This window comes from Heterocephalus glaber, unplaced genomic scaffold (assembly GCF_053883595.1).
Source record: "Heterocephalus glaber isolate CG9 unplaced genomic scaffold, H.glaber_assembly_v1.0 deba00001537, whole genome shotgun sequence".
NCBI lineage: Eukaryota > Metazoa > Chordata > Mammalia > Rodentia > Bathyergidae > Heterocephalus > Heterocephalus glaber.
Window position 1 is genome coordinate 816,699 of NW_028258332.1, and position 19,656 is coordinate 836,354.

At 62.3% G+C, this 19,656-nt stretch overlaps 1 protein-coding gene across 1 annotated transcript in view; it reads right to left on the reverse strand.

The window, feature by feature from the left end:
* Positions 1 to 1,753: 1,753 nt before the first annotated feature.
* The window catches only part of Lpcat1 (lysophosphatidylcholine acyltransferase 1), a 32,080-nt gene continuing 14,177 nt past the window's right edge, over positions 1,754 to 19,656 (reverse strand). The window contains exons 3-14 of the mRNA XM_004845140.3: positions 16,726 to 16,940; positions 15,717 to 15,829; positions 14,586 to 14,646; positions 11,967 to 12,025; positions 11,305 to 11,339; positions 10,584 to 10,638; positions 8,043 to 8,125; positions 6,628 to 6,753; positions 6,007 to 6,166; positions 5,424 to 5,522; positions 4,667 to 4,808; positions 1,754 to 3,583 (exon numbers count right to left, since the gene is read on the reverse strand). Of these exons, the coding sequence (XP_004845197.2) occupies positions 3,399 to 3,583; positions 4,667 to 4,808; positions 5,424 to 5,522; positions 6,007 to 6,166; positions 6,628 to 6,753; positions 8,043 to 8,125; positions 10,584 to 10,638; positions 11,305 to 11,339; positions 11,967 to 12,025; positions 14,586 to 14,646; positions 15,717 to 15,829; positions 16,726 to 16,940 (1,333 nt within the window). The 3' untranslated portion in view covers positions 1,754 to 3,398. The remainder of the gene's footprint in view (positions 3,584 to 4,666; positions 4,809 to 5,423; positions 5,523 to 6,006; positions 6,167 to 6,627; positions 6,754 to 8,042; positions 8,126 to 10,583; positions 10,639 to 11,304; positions 11,340 to 11,966; positions 12,026 to 14,585; positions 14,647 to 15,716; positions 15,830 to 16,725; positions 16,941 to 19,656) is intronic.

The window sequence follows — 19,656 nt, forward strand, 5'->3', positions numbered from 1 at the left end:
ACGGCCTCAGGAGCAGCTCTGAGTCCCGGTGAGGAGCGGGCAGCAACATGCATCACTCCACGCTCAAGGCCCAACATCTGCGGGGTGCATGGCGCCTCTTCCCTGAGCGTCCAGACCTGCTGGTCCCGGACACAGCAACCCCAAATCACAGCAGCTTCCGTTCCTCACCCCAGGCAACGGTGAACCAGCCATGGTTCTGCTCCTTCCCCCGCAGCTGTGCTCTCTGCTCCACTCCGAGGTCTTGCTCCCAGGGGACATCCCACCGGCCCCATCCGTCTACCGTGGGTGACCCAGCCACCCCTGCTCCCCAACTAGCGGGCAAGAGAGGTGCTACTGATCTGATCGGAAAGACAGGGGGTGGGGCTGCTGCCACTCCTGGCAAGGCCAGCGGTCCACTGGGTGCCTCTTGATCCATCAAGACAGGAAAGGCTTTGAGTCCTGCGGAGTTAGAGCGAATCTCACTCCTGACCTTCCTGGCTCTGGTGTGGGCCAGGAAATGAGGGACAGGGGCCTGTGGTGACAACGAGGTCGCACCCACAAAGGGGCCTGGCCCGGCCGGCTGTGTGCACAGTTAACTGGGTCCTCACCTTCCCAGCTCCGGCCACCTGCTACCCTTTACAGGATCACCTGGTGGTGGGGATGATGACCTGTGTTATGGTTTGGGTCACAAGTGTCCCCCTGAAGTCTCCGGTGTTGAGCGGGGCTTTGAGAAGACAGCTGATGCTGGGGCGCTGCACTCACACAGGGTTCATCCACTCCTGAGCTCATGTTAGCAGGCGGAGGACACAATCCCTGGGGTGTGACCTCGAGGGGCTTTGCCTGTCCCCAGCCCTGTCCTCTGCTTCCTGGCCACCATAAACCAGACAATTTTCCTCTGCCGTGATGTTTCTGCCTTGGAGCCAGCTGTGGACTGTGTTCTCTGAAGCAGTGAGCTAAAACACACCTGCTGTTTTTTAGGCACTTGGTCACATGGATGAACGTGACTCAGTTTCCCCATGAGAATGCTCAGATGGACTACTGACTGGCAGAGGAATCAACACCACCTGTTGTAGGAGCTGAGCTCCGGGAGCGTTTGGGCATCTGTATGGCACCTACTCTGGGAAAGGGGTGGACACGGACCCAGCGCGGCCGCCCGGGGCCTCGGCTCTCGGCCCTGTTACCGGGTGGGGCCGGGCTAGAGGCGAGCTTGTGGGGAAGGGTGGTGGGCAGGCTCGGGGGACACCGGTTGGTCACCCGCAGCCTGTGCCTCTGGCTCCCAGGACAGCGTGAGGCTCCTCCTTTGAACCTTTGATTTCAAAACCCACACATCTAATCAGTTCCAAAGGCCAAGCTCACTTCTTCCCTCACAGACCGGCCGGCGGCTGCTCACTCGGCGTCTTTTCCTGCAGAGTCTGAAGTTTGCCCGATCCAAGAAGCCGGGCTGTGCATGCCCGGTGTTTTGGGTGTTTTCGGGGCCATTCCTCAGCTCCTTTAGCCCTAAATCGTTTGCTGGCTGCACAGGACTGGAAGCAAGGTCCGTCTCTCGGCCTGACAGCCTGTGGCCAAGGCCGTGTGCTTGGAAGAGAAGGCAGATGCAGACGCCGGACAGCGGCCTCCCCAGCCTGCCTGCTCACCACCCGTGACCCTGCAGAGCCGCCCCTACTGCTGGGGAAGGGGCTGTTGCAGACCAGGGACGCCCGGGAGATCTTGTGGGTCCCACCAGTCTCAAGTCTCCTGTCATCTCCCCAGCAAAAAAGACACGTGAGGCTCGCTCTTGGGGTCACGCCTTCATGCCCTTTATTCCACTGGGAGCCTGGCGCTCCGCAGAACCCACCCTCCCCTAGGTACATCCACAGCCCCTAGCAAAGGGGAAGGATCCGGAGGCACAAACATCCGTTCAGTCTGCGTCTCAGGGATTTCTGGCTGGAAATGCGCAGCAGCACTTCAATAAAAACCCTTCATCTGCAGACAGCGGGGGTGCCCAGCCCCTCCCGCAGAACATCTTCGCTTACTGACCTCCTTCATGGGTGGCCTGCAGGCATTCCTGTTTTAAAAATGAACCTTTATGCTGGGCGTGGTGGCACATGCCTGTAATCCCAGCACTCGGGAGGCTGAGGCAGGAGGACTGCGGCACGTTCAAGGCCAGCCTGGGTACACAGTGAGGCCCCGTCTCAAAAAAATTAATCCTTATGTGTGCTACAGTTATGGATCCGTCACTGTTCATCCCCAGGGCGCCCAGCTCGCCAATCGCCGCTGACGTGATGCTGTCCCGCTGGTGGCAGTGGGGCCCTGGTGACAGAGGGTTTGGTTTCCCAAGGCTCGGTGGAAAGACGTGGGCTGAGTGTCCACGGAAGGGAGCGACACGCCCGCCCGACGCCCTGGCAGTCACTTCGCAGCAAGGAGGCCCTAGTGTACACTGGTTCATCTCGGGAGTAAAAGCCAAGACCCCCAGCAAGGCCGGAGCTCTGCGCGGGGAGGAAACCCCACCTCCACCTCCAGGCGGCGCTGTGACTGTGTCGTGGGAATGGACAGCACGGGTGGGGACGGGCCCTGGCAGTGCCCGCCCGAGCTCACGGTGACCGACGCCGGCCCGCATCAGAAACTGTGCAGGGAGGTCACACAGCAACCGGGGCGGACACAAGAGGCCCGGGAGCCTGGCTGGGACCACCGGGGTGCACCCATGGGGACACCGGGGCCCCACTACCCGTCCTGCCTGACACATCCGCCTGCTCGTCTCAGGCTGAGCCGGCACGACAGTGAAGTAGATCTTGTTATGCTGAAACAGAAACACCAGACTGGCAAAGTTATAAAAAAGAAGGGATTCCAAAAGGATGGAGACCAGAAGGCGCCTGGGCCGGGTCCTGTGGTCGGGTCAGGAGGAGAGGAACCTGCCTGCAGGGCACAGCCAGGAACTGCATGGCCAGGGCCAGGCTGCCTCACAGTCTGTCAAAAAAGGGCCAACAAATAAATAACCTCTGAGCCCGGCAGGAAAATGAAGTAGAAAAACAATTTCTCTGTTTTTAAAAAAATGCTGAATGTCTTCAGAAGTACCTAAATGAAGTTATAAAACACTCGTGAGCCCCTGGAAAATATAGAAATGTTTAAAAACCAGACATCGGCGCCTCTGCGCCATGACTTGAGGAGAGGCCGTGCTGGGTCACACCTCGGGTGGTGGCCTCGTGCTCGGACGGGGCAGGGGGGAATGGGAGGATGGTGACAGAGCCGACCCAGGACTCCACGCGAGGGCGAGGACACGCCCGGCTCCCCACGCAGCTCTGGGACTCGGCCTTCACAGACACCGCGCAGACCCGGGCCGCTGGCTCGGCCCGAAGAGCCCAGCGTGGCAGAGGCTGCTGGGCACAGCCTGTCGCCGGAGGCGGCTGGGGTGTGGGAGAGGCCTCGGCCTCGGTCCACGAGCCCTAGTCCAGCTTCTTACAGCGAGGCTTTGTCCCCGAGTCCGAGCTCTCGGGGCTGAAGTCGGTGCAGAAGCCATTGGGGGTGGGCGTGGGTGGTGGCAGGGTGGTGCCATGGAAGGACTGACGCTCGGGGTGCAGGTGCTCCTCGGCGAAGTCGGGGTACAGCTCTGCAAACCTCTGGAACTCGGCTGCAAGGACAGGGTACTGGTTACAGGCACTCGAGGGGCAAAGGCCCAGGCCGGGTCTCCCCTGAGCTGGGCAGTGCCCTGCGCCCCGGGAGGGAGAACCCCGCCGCACACGCAGTCACGTGACCATGGTGGTCGGTGCTGCTCGCCGCCTTCCCACGTCCAGGCTGCCAGGAGGAGGCCCTGACTCCCAGCCCCAGAGGCCCAGCTGTGAGGCACCGTGGACCAGCAGGGCTGGCCTGGCTGTGCCGCGTCGGGCAGGACGGGAGGGAAGCACTGGCCCCGCAGGCTAGGGACCTGGCAAGGACACAGCGGCACCCTGAGAGCTTGGGCGCTGGCCCCGCAGTGGACAAGGACCCTGGGCTCCTGCAAACAGCTCTACTGGGGGTGACGTGGACGCGGACGCCAGGACGCTGAGCAAACGCACAGCGCAGCCCGCGGGCACCGATGGGCCTCACTGGGCAGGTGCGCAGGGTGGCACCCAGTGGTCGGGGGTGCCATGACCACTGCCAGCCATCCACTCCACGCCAGCCACCCGCAAGTGTGCATGTAATTAGAAACGGAGGGCTGCTGTCTGCACGGCCCCGCCACGAGACCAGCCCCGAGACCCTTGCTGCTGCCCGCTCCGAGGTCCGGCTCTCCCTGTCCCGTGCTGTCCCCTCCCTGAATTCTCCTCTCACCCTCTGCTCGCCCTCTGGGCAGCAGGCCGTGCTAAGCATGGACCCAGCCAGGCCTGGAGCTGCCCACGACCCTATCACAGGTCCCACTGGGGCCGAGGGTCTCCTGGGACAGCCCAGCCCAGCTCGGGTGCAGGGACACCAGCTGCTGCGCTGCACCCTCACTTCCTGACGGATACCTGCGGGCCAGGGCCGGGGGGCTGGGCCAGCATCGCGGGGGACCCACATGCACAGGCAGACGGGGCAGGGTGGGCGACCATCCCACAGCGGACCCCCGCTGACCGTGTCTACGTGGGCTCGGATGTGAAGCTGGCTGTGAACTGAAGACACCACGGCCACACGCCCCACAGCGGGCAGCCTGTGGCCTGCGTCCTGCGTCCTGCGGGCCCCTGCACCCTGCTCCGCTCACCAAAGGTGATTCTCCCCTTCTCCTCCTCGTCGATGCCCCGGAACAGCTCAGTGACGGGGAGCTCCGCCACGCCCAGGGCGGTCCTGAGGATGCGCGACAGCTGGTCCTCGTCCACGCCTCCGTCCCCGGGTGACCCGTACATCTGCAAGGCACAGCGGTCACCCCCGCCACTCCCCACTGCCGGGCCGTCCCCTGGCCCTGGTCTCCAGCCCGGCCAGTGACGGGGGCTGAGACGGGGACAAGACACGGGGGCGGAGGCAGGCACGGCTGGGGGAACAAGGCAAGGCGCAGGGCACTGAGCGGGCAGCGCAGCCGCCGCTGGGAGCCGGGGCAGGGAGGGAGCAGGCATTCAATCCAGGCTGGGCCCGAGGCGGCGGAAACACGGGTCGCCAGCACCACCTGGTGGCCACGGGGAGAACTGCGGCTGCTCGCACCGCGCTCTGCCGGAGCCTGGAGGCCACCCGGGCCCTGCACAGGCCCCGCCCCGCCCGCCCTCGTGGGCCTCGGAAGGCACACCTGGGCCGCTCCGCCTCGGGTCACTGGTGCTTCGGCCCAGGGTGCCTGCGGTGCCGGGGTGGGGCGTGTCCGGGAGGGACAGGTGAGCTACCGTGTCTGGGAGGGCCAGGCCGCAGTGGGAGTCCCAGGGCCCCCGGGAGAGGGAGGCGGGCGCCAGCAGGGACGCCCTCGGGGACAGCCAGGCCCTGGCACATGGAGCTCTCCCACACCAGCTGGCGCGACGCCTGCTGGCCTCACTCGCCTTGAACGCCAGCTGGATGGTGTCCAGGGTCCGGGCCGGCCGGCACACGGCTGACAGGGCGAGCACACACTCCCGCAGGTCCACCTCGCCGCAGCCACCCTGGGGGAGACAGCTCAGCTCGGCGCCCTGGCCACTCTCAGGCTGAGCCCAGCCGGCGGGAGCAGCCTCGGAAGGGTCTGGAGAAGCTCGAACCAGCACAGGTCCTGCACACACCGGCTGGGAGCATGCGTGAGGGCGACTGAAAGTCACACTTCCAGTTTTGTTCTTTTTTAATGTTTGGTTTTTTGAGACAGGGTCTTGCTATGTAGCCCAGGCCTGCCTTGAACTCTCGTTGTAGTCCAGGCTGGCCTGAAGCTCCAGAGATCCTCCTGCCTCAGCCTCCACAGTGCTGGAATTACCGGCTTGTGCCACCACACCCAGATAAAACTCACATTTCTATGTACACCAGAGAGCATTGGGGACCCGGATGAGCGTGTGGGGCGTGGGCGAGGGTCCCCTCTACTTTCAGAGCTGTCTCACAGGCGCTCGCACACAGAGACCCATCCCCCTGGGCACCGGGTGCTCGCCCTGCCCCCGAGCCCACCTCGTCGAAGAGCGCGAACATGTCCTCCAGCACGGGGGAGACCGGCACCTGCAGGCACGCGGCGAACTCCCCAAGGCCGACCTTCCCGCCCTTCCGCATCCGCATCTTCGCACTTTCCCAGTACGTGTCCAGATCCTTTTCAAGGTTTTCGGGTCTCAGCCTAAACAAGAGATTTCAATAAAACCGCAGAAAGCTGAAACAGGAGACTCACCATCCAGGGCGGTAGCTGGACTCCCACTGGACTGCCTGCGGGGCGCGGGGTCTCCGCCTAACGGTGCCGGTGCAGAGCTGCGGGCGCCTGGGGTGGCCCCGGGGCAGCTGCACTCAGCACCAGGGTTTTTAAGGCCCTTCTACGGGCCGGGAGTTGATATCTGAAGCAAACTCGGACGTGGGCCTGCCACTCCAGCTACAGCAGTGTCTGAGGCAGGGCTGGGCCAGCCTGTGTGACTCAGGGAGACCTGTCTCAGAACGCAAGTTCAGGGCTGGGATGCGGCGTGCGGGTGGAGCACTTGCATGGGACCCCAGCCCCCCCAGGAGCCCCGACCTGCACAGTGAAGAACTGTGGCCTCCGCGTGGGCCCTGGGGCAGGGGCAGGGCAGGGCCGGAGGCCAAGGAACTCACCCGAGGCCCCGCACCAGCCTGGCGAACTCCAGCAGGCAGGAGTCGGCCGGGAGGCGCAGCTGCCCCCCTGCCAGCGCAAGCTGACAGTCTTCGAAGGTGTAGTCGGTCACTGAGATGCCCAGGGCCCTGCGAGAGGGGCACCCGTCAGCCACTGGGCGAGGACCCAGGGAGCCATTCCGAGGGCCGCTTGGGGCGTCCTGCGCGGCCACAGAGGCCCACAGCGGTCCGGCCCGCCACACCTGGGGACGCGGGCCAGGGGGCATCAAGGCCCATAGGGACACCTCCCGGGGCTCCGAGACAGCTGTGACCATGGCATCTAGGCACAGGCCTGGCCCGGACAGCTGAGACAGAGCCGGTGGCCTGAGAACCCAGCCTGGGAAGGCCTGGTTCCTGTCCTCAGCACGAGAGAGCCGGAGAAACCGCCCAGGAGCCCGACAGGAAGATCAGAGGGCCGATGTGCAGAGCACCGGAGCCGGGCTGCCCTCTCCTGCCCACCCCAGGGGTCGGGGCCCAGGGTGAGGCCCACTGTCCCTCATGGCACACGTGCGGCCAGCGACTCCCAGCCACTCGGCACAAGTGTGGGCCGCGCACTGGGCCCCCACATGCCTGCTTCCCATGGCCGGGCACAGGCTGGGAGAGCCTGCAGGCACGGACTGGGGGTCCACGCTGACTCCCCTGGGTCTGGGGACAGCAGCAGGCCCCCTCTGAGCTCGGTCCCCTGAGCTGTGTGGCCAGGAGGGCAAACAGCAAAAGGTGCAGAGGAGGGGGAGGGGCAAGAGGTCCAGACGGGCAGAGACCTCCACAGGGCTCACGAAAGGCACCCCACGGGTGGCCAGCAGAAGCCCCGCCGGCAGCGCTGATGCCCGGTCTCCCGGGACTGCAACGTTTCAGGTCCCTGCTTAGCACCAGACAGGCGGGCTTCACGGCAGCCCTGAGTTCTGCGCTAAGAGTGCGGGCGGCCTCGTGCGTCAGCTCTGCCTGGGACCCTCGCCCCCGCGCACGCACACGCACACACGCACGCACACACATACACACACGCACATGCGCGCGCGCGGCTGTCACCAGCGCATCCCGTGCAGGCCCTGCCCCTCTGTCCGCGCGGGTTGAACTCGCCCCTTGCTCTGCCTGTGAGGACGCAGCTCCCAAGGCCTGTGATGCCCGGGCTGCACCAGAAACGGCCCGGGCACCGCTGGCTCCGGGCAGCTGTGGGACTTGCTAAGTGAAGCAACCATTCCTGTCTTCCAACGCAGAACAAGTTGGAACAGCGTCAGATAAGACGAGACGGGGCGTCGGGCCAGCAGCCAGTGCCAGCGTGCGGAGCTCGTCCGCTCACTTCTGCAGAAACCTGTCCTCCCGACGCCAGGGCCGCAGCTTCGCAGTGCGACCGGCAGGGAAGCAACGCGACAGTCACTCACTCGGCCATGACGCGCCGCACGTTGCTGGCGTAGAGCGCGGGGTTCCTCCTCTCCTCCTCCGAAGGGCTGTACACGGGGAGGAACTGACACAGCGCAGCAGTCACTGCACGCGCGGGAGGCACCCGCCAGCCTCACACGACTAGGGTCCCACTAGAATCTCCACCTGTGCTCACGCGAGCACGCCCACGCCCACACCCCGCGCACCCGAGCACTCAGGACCCCTCTGCGGGGCGCGTCCACCTCGGGGGACCCCCATCCGCTGCGCTCGGCTCAGCCCTGGCTGCAGAAGCATCACAGCTGCTAACTCTCGGGGCTCAGCTCTGAGCAGCCCCAGCATCTACTGCAGCTTCAGATCGAAATGCCTCCCTTCAGAGTAAACTTTGAAATTCGGTAAAAGTAATTTTTTCTAATGAATTTGCTTTTTGTCTATGAAGTTTTTATCCATCCCAGAGTAACTAGGATTTATGCGCTTCCTTTAGGGTTACAGCAGTGCAGCTTTCATGTTTGTGTGTAGAGCCCTGCCGTTAACCTCAGCGCCCAGTGCAAGGTAAAACCAGGGACTGCGTGTTGTTATCCGCAGGGAAGCAGCAGCTCTGGCAGACCGGGCCGCACGGAGGACCGTCGGAGCAGGGCAGCCGGCTCTGCCTCCTTCCCACGCCAGCGATCCGCCTTCCTCCTCAGCTGCACAACACGGCTCGAAGTCAGCTAACAAGGCTCTCCTTGCTCTTTATTCAAGGCGGCTCTGAGTGGTTTTGCTATTCATGTACACTTTAGAATCAGTTTGATAATTTCTAAGCAATTTTTGTAGGATTTTGACTGGAATTGTGTTTAAGAATCAATTTGAAGAAATTGATATTTTAACAATGTCCCTTCTTCCACTATGTAAAAATCGTCTATCACCCTATTTACTAGGATCTTTTAAAATTTCTCTTGGCAGTGTTTGATTTTCAGCGTATACGTTTGGAAATGTGTTAAATTTATCCTTAAATATTTGATTATTTTATTATAAATCTGTTTTGAACTTCAATTTCTTTTTTCTTTCTTTTTTTTTTGGTACCGAGGATCGAACTTTCGGGTCCTTGCCCTTGTGAGGCAGGCGGCGGAACCACTGAGCTAAATCCTTGGCCCTTGAACTTCAGTTTCTGATTATGCACTGCTACCATATAAAACTAGATTAATTGCTTTGTCTGTTGCTTTGGTACACTACGTTTATTTTAAAATCTGAGTAGGGTTATTATTCTTTTACACATTCAATGATATTTCACATTTATCCCCAATTACTCTGCTCTCCTTTCCTTGTGTATCAGAAAATTTCCATGTAGGATCTTCATTTTTATGGTTGAAGTATAGTTTTTAATAAGAATCTGTTGTGATAAACTTAATATTTCTTTGGCCCAAAAAAATCTTTAGTCTGTCTCTCAGAACTATTTAATAAGTTTGTAATGATCTTAAAGTGGACATGAAGATTCAAGAACTTTTTCTTTTTTAAAAAAACACTTTATAGTGATATTTATCATACACTAAATTGTACAAAGGAGTGATGTGCAATTTGAAGGACAGTAGAAAACTGAATGCATAAAACTGTTATTTGAGAAAAGAAGTAAAATATCACTAGCACCCTAAAAAAATTGGAACGACTCCTCTCGTGGCCCATGTGCTGGAGCCCACTCGGTTTAGAGGATGAAGTCCCCGTGCGGCCCCACCTGGTCTCCTTAGCCAGCACGTCACTAACACAGGACCCCTGAAACCCGCCTCCTCTGTGTCCTGCTGAGACCCATTTCGAACTCTGGCTGCAACAGCTCCTCTTGGGCGCTCCAGCAGCTGTACGAGCAGTGGTGCCCAGAGGTATTTAGCAAAGCCACCAGGCCTCTTTTCTCATAGAACAAGAGACCAGGTCTGAATCGGAGCTGCTAACGGGGGCCTTGGCCAGTGGGCAAGAGCACAGGCTCTGGTGCACCCAGGCCAGGCCGGGGCCTCAGGAGCCCAAGCCGCGCATCAGCATCCAACCTGCGGGTGCGGCCCATCCCCCACGGCCTCAGGTGCCTGCTCTGTCCCAAGGCGGAAAGGATTCCACTGAGCTCTAAGCTGCACTCCACTCATCCTTGTGCTGCCCGCTCCCTTTCCCAGAAGAGGGCACTCCTCGTGCTCTCAGACAGAATTCCACAGCCCCACGCGTGTGACCCACTGGGCTCACGGGGGTGCCTCAGACAGCCGACAGTGGGATGCAGGCGGGTGAATGCGGCAGTATTCGTGTGCGGTAAAAGTAAGAGCCAAAACACATCTGTTGCCTACGTGGCAGTCTTATACTCTCAGGCTCCAGCAACCAAGGTAAAAGAGATCCAGCTGCCTTGGTGGCTGGGAACCTGTGCACGTGGTGGACAATGGGGCAAGAGGCAGGGCTGCGCTGACGGGCAGGGCAGGAGGCGCTCGAGGGCCCCGAGGCACTGAGACAGGCACCGGAGGCTCAGCGCCATGCCACGCAGCCCACAGCCCCTGAGCCTGCACCGCGCCCACCCACACCCGGACACCCCGTCTCCGCACCTCGATCTCCACCCGGTTGTGGAACTGGCACAGCGTGAGCCACAGGATCTCCAACCTGGGAACAGAGCGGATGGCATCTGACACGGCTCTGGGGCTCCGAGCTGAAGCAGGCCTGGGCGCAGGGCTCCTCACTCAGCAGCCTGCACTCTCCTCTCCCGGATCTGCCGCCTCTCTCGTCTCTGGTTTGTCCAGCAAGCTGTCCTCTCCCATGCCCGCCCTCCAGCCAGGGGACTTGGCCCCAAGAAGGCACGCTCATCCGGGCCGGTCACACCGTAGCCTGAGCTAGCCTCGCCCTCTTATGGGCGGAGTGCAGTGGGCGCCACAAGGTCCCGTCCCTGGGCTGACAGTTACCTGCCCCGCCAACGCCTGACCCTGTCACCCACGGCACCTGCAGTACCGGGCGTCCTGCCCACCCCAGCACCGTCAGTCAGCTCAGCGTGGCCGTCCCTGTCCCATGAGCGTGACTCACAGCTCAAGAGAGCCTCAGGGTCTGCAGGCCAAGGCCAGCCGGGTCCTCCCTCCCTGTGCTGAGCCCCTCCCCCGACACCAGGGCCACCAGCCGCACAGTGGCCATCAGGAGCGGGGGCCTCAGCACTTCCTGCCGGGCTGGCCCAGCCACTCATGGGCATCCTTGGCAGCCAGCTCACACGCGCCTGGTAACAGGGCCGGAGGGATCACCGAGTGGCCATGCCCAGGGCCCACAGGACAGTGTCCGACTTACGCTCCGGGCCCCTGCCACGTCCACGTGATGGTGTCCTGGGGGACAGAGGAGCAGGGTCACCATGCGCAGCTGCCTGCCCTGTCCCTGGCCCACCTGGGGTAGGACCGGATGCCTATGGCCCTCGCCGGGCCTGAGGATGAGGACCCCAATCCCAACACCCGCTGGGTCCCACCCCTGGTCCCGTTCCTGCTTCTCCCCCTAGGTGCCCCAGTGACCTGCACCTACCACTTGAGCCTGCAGGGTCGGCATCCCCCCTCCCGGTGCTCAGGCAGGTGCTGCCTCCAGGCTCGCCCCTCTGAGCTGGGGTCCCCCATGGTCACCCCAGAAGCTCTGGGCCCTGACTGTTCCTTCGTTTTGTTTTCTTAAAGGAAACCTCCGCCTTGAACAAAGGCCAGGGAAAGGCTGATAGCTACAAAGCCCCTCATTCAGACCCGCTGCCCCAGGCCCCAGAATCGAGATGTCGAGTGTGAACCAGGCACCTCGATCCCAGTACATTGGGACTGGCCACAGGGGAGGAGCGGCCAGGGCACACACATGGGCCTCTGCCCTGCCTTTCTGGCTATGCTGTGCTGTCCACCTCCATCAGTGGACAAAGGACACAGCAAGCAGGTGGCTCTGAAACCCATAGTCCACGCCCACACCAGGCCGGGAGCCCGACTCACCAGCCTGTTCGGGTATCTCAGCACCACGGGCTGCACCGGAACTCCGGGGATGAACGCACCTGGTGGGGAAGGCGTTGTCTCAGGGCACGGGGCAGGACGGGCGATGTCCACACCAAGCCCCCAGCTCAGCCCTTCCTGGTGACACAGGACAGGTGTCCGCGCCACCTGTGTAACATCAGCACAACCTCGCACACCCAGAGGGGCCGGGTGTGTCCACAGCAGCAAGCAGCAAACCCATCCTGGGTCCCCCCACTGCCCCCAGCTGCTCTGCCTGTCTGCTCTGTCCGTTGGAGGACCTGGGAAGCAGTGGCTCAGGGCAGGGACATTCCAGGCCAGCTGTACATGGCGCCTCATGGGTGACGAGGCCTGGCCTGCTTCAGTCAGTCACAGCTCTCTTCAGAGCTTGTCCTCTTGGTAGCAGAGTGCGGGTGTCAGGAGCACCAGATGTGACGGCACGGGTGGACATCACAGGAGGAGGAGGGGCCCCTGTGCCCAAACCGAGGCAGCGTCTCGTTCCCAGGCACCTGCAGGGCCAGTGCTGCTCTTGGGTGAGGGGAGCTCACGGCACCCCTGCTCAGCTGCCTGGAGCTGCCCTGGCCCTGGCCCACTGGGGAGGGCTGAGCCTGGGCCACCGCCCAAGCTTCCAGGGGCATCCGTCACTAAGGCCACTTCTGTCCAGCACCATGGCTGCGTCTGACAGCCTCGCCGGGTTTTGTCCAGTGCGGGTTCCACCTCCTGGGCCCTGCACTTGGGGCTCCCTCTGCAGCCAACAATGCAGGCACTGCCTTCCTACCATGCCCAGCAGTAGGGGTGCCCGGGTACACATGTGCTGCGCATTGTGTGCCAGGTCGTAGGCAGGGATGCCACTGACTGGCACCTGGCAGCAGACCCTGGAGCCCTGGACAGGCATGCAGGTGAGGACATCCCTAGCCCACAGGCCTGGTGGGGACCCACGTGAAGCACCACATCCGCTGTGGGCAACCATGGAATCTACTGCCCCAGTGACCAACTTGGCCGTGAGTCCCGGTGATGTCACCAAGGCTCAGTGTAACCGGAGAAAGCTCGGCCACAAGTTTCACATGTCCAGACTGGGACTCAGGCAACACGTGCTCTGATTAAGTAAGCTGCTCGCAGGCGGTGGGATGGGCACAGCAGCCGCTCCTGCTGGCACAGGCACGTGGCAAGGGCGGCCTCTGCGGGCAGAGCCCCGCCCGCTGTGCCCCTCCCCCCGGCTCCAGGACATGGAGGACGGACGTCGCAGGGCCTTCGGCAGATGCTCAGGCCAGTGTGGCTGTAAGTGTGAGCAGTGCTGACTGCACGGGTGCAGAGCAGCCCCTGGATGTCATAGCTACCTCACCTGGCCCAAAGGACCAGGCCCTCCACGCCATTTTCCTCAAAGCTGCCGGGCATCCTGGGTGTGCTGGCCCAGGGCTCTTCGGAGCAGGGGGACCCTGTGGTACTGACCACCCCATGGGCAGGGGGTGACTTGCCACAGTGTGTGTGCTGGGCCAGCACCGACTGGGGCATGGGCGGCTGTCAGCACATGTCCTCTGAGTGCTCACTGCACAGGGCTCGCCGTGTACGACTGTGCTGGTCTCGTGCGCTGGGTACTAATCCCTCTTCATTTCTCAATTCCTTCTTGCCTGGCCCAAGAGGGCAGCAGCTCCAATGAGCGACGCCAGGGACTGCTCCCCCAGGAGCCTCCAATGTCCAGGGAGAAGGCTCGCCATGACCCGTCCCTTGGCATGTGTCCTTCAGAAGGGATCCAGACATCCACCAGCAGGCTGTTCTCTGCTCGTGGCCCTGGGGAAATGGCCAGTATAGGCCATCACAGGCTTCCCAGGGAACAGTCCCAGGGACACCAGCCGCCTCACAGGCTGTGCCTGGGCGAGAGGTCCAGAGAGGTGGCAGAGTCGGCCTCACAGCCCAAGGCAGGGACGGGGAGCCACACCTGGCTGCCCTGCCTCTGCCTGTGAAGCCCACCACCCTCCTGCTGCAGCAGGACGGGAGGGCGCAGCCTCCAGCAGCTGAGCAGGAGGGCAGGGGCAGCGGGGCCCAGGCTCTGCAAAGCCCAAAGGCAGGGCGGTGCTATGCAGCCCAAGGGAAGGGTGCAGGCCCAGCACAAGCAGGGACAGGGTGGGAGAGGTACTCCCAAGATCCCAGGCCAGGCAGCAGAGGGCGCTGCATCTGCCCACCCCACAGTCACGCTGCGGAGTGGGCTTGGGCCCCGGTGCCTGCTCCCGTGTATTCAGGGTCCCCCAGCTCTCGGGGTCTGCACCCGGGGTCCCACGGGGGCAAACTGCACACAGGAAGCACTGGGTGGGCAGGGCCCAACCCACCAGGCCTGGTCCACGCGAGGGTCCCTCGAGCCTCTCTACTCATTATCAGTGTGTTCAAGGCAACTTCACCCTCCACAGACACCACAGCCCTCCACCGAGAGACTCACTCTTCCTAGAGATACTTCCACGATCCCCAGCAAACAAAAGAAAAGCGGAAACCTTTCTCACCCACACCTGACGTGACCTGCAATACCCAGCAAGCACAAGGGCAGTGCTGAGCCCCGGGCCCTCACTTCGACACTCCTCTCATCTGGCGGGGAAAACAAAGAAAATTACCTACCCGGCTTGAAGGTAATCAGGCAGGTCCTATTGGTGCAAGTTCCTTCTGGGAAAATCATTATCTTCAAACAAGAAGAAACTCAGCATTAAATGACCATAATTACAACCCAGAGCCCATGGTGCCCATCTTGCCCATCTGGGTTCCTCACTCCTGGCAAGGCCTCGATCCCCAGTCGCGTTCAGTGGAAAACCAGGGTGTGCCGTGGCATGCACGCAGATCCACGCTAGCTACGGCTTCACCAAGCTGGGAGCAGCACTCTGTCTCTCTCTCACACACACACACACACACACACACACACACTCACTCGCACTCACACTGCCTCCTTTCCACCGCACGCCTGGAAAGCACGTTTGTCAGGGCGCCCACCTCGAAGGCACGCTGGAAAGTGCATGCGATTAACCCTACGCCCCTATCAACACAGTGCACACCCGCGGGAGGCAGCCACCGTGGTCACTGGGAAAAGTGAAGGGGAACAGAAGGGAGCAGCAGAGCCGGGGCCATGGCGGACCCCAAAGCCAGTGGTGAGGAGACAGCGTGTAGGCGGCAGGAACTGAACTCCACTTCCTGCAGGTGGGAAGTGCAGCCCCACAGATGTTTCAGTCGTGTGCCCCAGGGCAGGCGACACCCCTGTGGCAGCTGAGCCCCAGAATCCCAGGACTCGGGGCCCCAGGGAAGGGGCAGCTGCTGAGTCTGAGGAGCTCACTGCCCCCAGCGGCCACAGGACCAGCAGCCCAAGGGTCGTGTGAATCTCTGCTTCCACTGTTGGCTCCAGACCCAGAGCACGCAGCACTCACGGCAGGGCTAGGCACAACATGCACACCCTCCATGCTACCTGCGGCTACCAGGAACTCGGATTTGGGGTGGTTCCCAAGGGGGCACACCAAGAGCCTCTCCGGTTTTAAACAAAGATGGCTCAGGAACGCTGGTGCCTCTGGGAATTGTTTCCTTGTATCTTTCAATCGTGTATCCCAAGCCAAAGCTCTGGACACCCAGCACATTTACGGATCTGCACACTCTGACCAAAGGCAATGGTACAAAACGCAGCACAGCCCCAGAGAAAGACCCCCAGCTTCTGGCCGCTCTCAAGTTCACACTGCTCAGAGACCCTCAAACACGCACAGGGCAGGTTACCTGTGGCCACTTTCCGCCGGACTGTGCTCGGCTCCTGATCTCCTCCACGGTTTTCCTGCGGGAATCCTGGTCGGACCGGGACACGAACACTGGCCGTATGTACCGTATCAGGGCTGCACAGGGTGAAGACAGACAGTGTTGGTCCATGGCACCCATCACAGTGGCCTGGGGGGGGGGGGAGATCTGCAACCCCAGAGACTCTGGACACGGCACTGGGCGGACATCGAGGACTCAGGAGAGCCCGACCTTCCAGGAACTTCCCCAGGCAGCAGCCCTTTGTTCCCGGAAGGCAGCAAACCACCTTGTCACAGTAAAAGGTGAGCGTTCACAGGACCAGTGTGGAAGGCGGGCGAGGACCCCGGCGGTAGGCAGCTGTGCCCACCTGCTGCAGGTGGCGTTAAGGGCTCTCGGACTCGCGGTGGGGGACCCAGCCCCTCGAATCCCCTAAAGGCAGGCTGAGTCCTGACTCCTGGGACCTGAGTGTGGGACCTCGTTTGGCAATGGTGCTTGCACGTGGTCCGGTAGAGACAAGGCCGTCCTGGGTGACACTGGCCCTAACCTATGACCGGGGTCCCTCCTTGGGGGGGCCGAGACAGCAGTGGGAGCTGTGAGCGAGGGCGAGTTGCCAGGGACACTCACACAGCAGCACACGCGGTACCCAGAGAGGCCCAGAACAGGAGGAGGACGACGAAAGACACTGGCCCTGCCCCGTGCTGGCTGCTCCTTCCTGGCACAGGAGTCTGGCACCACCCTGCAGCTGTGCTGCAGAGCCAGGTCGGAGCCCTGGTGGGGGCTGTGGGCCCAGCTCCGGACTGGCTGCCCCCTGGAAGGTGAACCCCACAGAGCCCAGTGTCCCCACCGGAAACCTCTGCTGCATCTGCCTTGAGCATGGGGACCCCCTGAGGAGCTGGAAGCAGCTGATCCTGCCAGGCCCTCGGCACCGCCCGTGGTCTCAGACAGCCCCCAGGTGCACTTGGGGTCCCCCCACCCGGTCGCAGGTCTTACTCACTTCCCCAAATTGGGATGTCCCTGCTTTCCGCCTTCATCACGACGGAGGACATGGTCATGGTGACAGGGATGGCGTCAAAGTAGGACGAGTGCGGTGCCAGCGTGAGGATGGCGGCCTCACTGGGCAGCGCCCGCCGCCCCTTCACGGCCACGTGGTGAAAGCCGCCCGCAAACCACATGGTGCGCATGATGGCCTTGAGCAGGACGTCCACGAGCCTGCAGGACAGCATGGGTCAGGCCAGGCGCCAGCAGGGTGGAGGACACGGGCTCACGCACCCACCCCACTGCAAAGGACACGTCCACACGTGGCGGAGACCAGCCGACGCCGCCACTCACGCCCAGTGCGCACACAAGCGGCGCTTGGGGCCGACAGCCCCGCCGCCTCCTGGCCACCGGGCCTGTGCAGGTGGGGACACCACTGCGCCACCCAGCGCGGCACACGTGGACGCATGGAGTGAGCCCAGGCCTCACAGCACCACGGGCGCAGCTACTGGGAGAAGCGGGTGGACAGCAGTGCCGACAGCGGGGCGGGCCAGCCTGGCCAGGGCCTCCAGCAATGCGTGAGGACATGGTGTCCAACTCCGCATGCGACCTTCCTGTCACGCTGCTTGCCAAGCTCCAGCCCACTGTCGCTCAGCCACCAGGAAGCCACGAGTGCGCTTGGCCCGCAAGCACATGTGTGGCAGGAGAGCCAGGCCCCGCTGGCCGCTGGCAACAGGGCAGCCAGCACGGGGCAAATCGCTTTGCAGCATAAGAGCCTAAGACCGGGCCAACTGATTTCCCAGGGGCCCGAACCCCTGCTGAGGTGCAGAGGCTGATCAAGAGGGCACAGGGCCCTGGGGGCTGCCCCGACAGGACCCGTGCCAGTGGCAGGATGAACGTCACTGTCACAACCTACAGCCGGGCACCGGGTACTGCGCTTCTGAACTTCAGCTAAACACACCCCAGTGTGCTTTCGGCATGCTGGCTTTGAAACATGTACAGAAATAAAAGCCAAGAGGCAACAAATGACGCCCAAGGAACAGGAGCCAGGCCTGGGCGGGCCCAGAGTGGGAGAGCACCCACAGGGGCGGACTGCGACGCAAGAGGCCCAGGAGAGCCCAGGGACCAGTACGGGGGAGCGGAGGCCTCCAAGGGCGCAACTCCACAAGAGCAAGCAGAAGGCACAGCCCGGGAGCTCCAGGAGGCACAGCCCGGCGAAGGCAGTGGGAGACCGGGGGGGGGGGGGGGGCTCACCAGAAATTTAAGGCTTTGTGGCTCTGGCCCCGTGGGCAGGCGGGCGTGGAGGGGCTGCACCACACGTGGGGCTTGGAGCCCCAGGCACAGCTGCTGGTCACTGAGGGCCGGCCCGGAGGCCTGGCCTGCTCGGGACTTGCCCAGGGTGGTCAGTGTCAGCCCCATTTCTGCAAAAAGATGCCACGTTTCACAGTAACTTAAAATAAATGTCTTCCGCCAAACTGACATTCACTGGAAGGCTCGGATTTTTATCTTAGAAAGGCCTGAATGAAACTAACTTCGTTCAGCAAGAGTCTTTAACAACCTCTACTCCAGGCAGCGGTGCCGCGCATGTCAGAAACCCAGCCCGAGCGATACAGGGTCATCAACCCTGAGACTTCACGTTCCAGGTCTCCCAGCCCCGGTGTCCCGGAGACGCTGTCACCACACTGGTCAGGGCCCCTGCTGACTGTGCTGTCTGCTGTTGGGGAGTCCAGCTCACGCAGAGTTGCCCGATGAGTGTCCAGTGTTGGTGACCAGGGATGCCCAGGTGCCCTGGCACAGCACACGCAGGTCCAGGACACACAAGGGGGCACCGCACACACTACAGAGGAACACACATTCTTACACACGCACACACAGGTGCTCACACACACACACACACACACACACACACACACGGAATAAAACTCAGTCTCCGCAGACCCAGCTGCCTGAGGCTTCTCGACCGTGGCTGTAAGGAACCCCAGCACCTCACTCTTTGGAACAGCACACACCCGGGGGCACTCCGCAGTGGCGACTTACGGCCGGTGGAAGCCAGACGGGTCATTCTAGAGCCACTGTGTTGGCACAGCGCCCAGAACAGGGCTGCCGGTGCCTGAGAGTCCGGGAGGGACAGGGGCCGAGGAGCAGCCTGAGGATGAGGAGGGCAGGACGGGGGGCTGGGGGAGCACCCTCAGGACAAGGGGGCTGCAGCTGGGGGAGGTCGTGCGGGCGGCAGGGTGGAGGGTGGGGCCCCTCCGGCAGCTGCTACTGAGAACCCGAACCCTGAGTCTTTCCCCAGGCTGCCACCTGAATTTGGAGCTCCGCTCCCAGCACCGGTCAGCTCTGGTTTGGTCTGGCTGCATCCGATACCAAATTCCTGTTTTAGGGCTGCAAGCTTGTCAACAGGACCTCGAGGTAAAACACTCTTCCAAGAGGGCTCAGAAAACCCAGGGAGGCGGAAGGAAGCAGTGAGGGCCCCACCCAGCCCTGGTCATGGCGTCACCACTGACGCGGGCTGGTTAGTCCTCAGCACGGGGCCTGGGGTCCCGGCCCACCAGCCTCCCTTTCCCTCTGCCGCTCTGACCGGCACTGTGTTCCCAGGGCCCGGAGCTCAGGGTCCCTGTGTCCCCCTTGGCTCCTCCTGGAGTAGGCCCAGAGCAGCTGAGCTCTGGGGAAGGGAAGGGAAGGCCAGGCCAGGCCAGGCCGCTGAGGCTGGACACGCCTGAACACAGACTGTCTGGCTCTGGGGCTACGTGGCCCATCACGGCCACAGGACTGACAACACGGGTGCAGTTGGGCTCCAGTGAAGCTTTATTCACCAAGGCAGGGCAGGCAGGTGCGACGTGGCCGCGTGCTAGCACCTCTGCCAGCCACTAATGTGTCTCTTTCTGCAACAGGTGCCCGGCCCCACGCCTGCTCAGCAGCGCCATGCACATGGGGACAGCTACAGAGT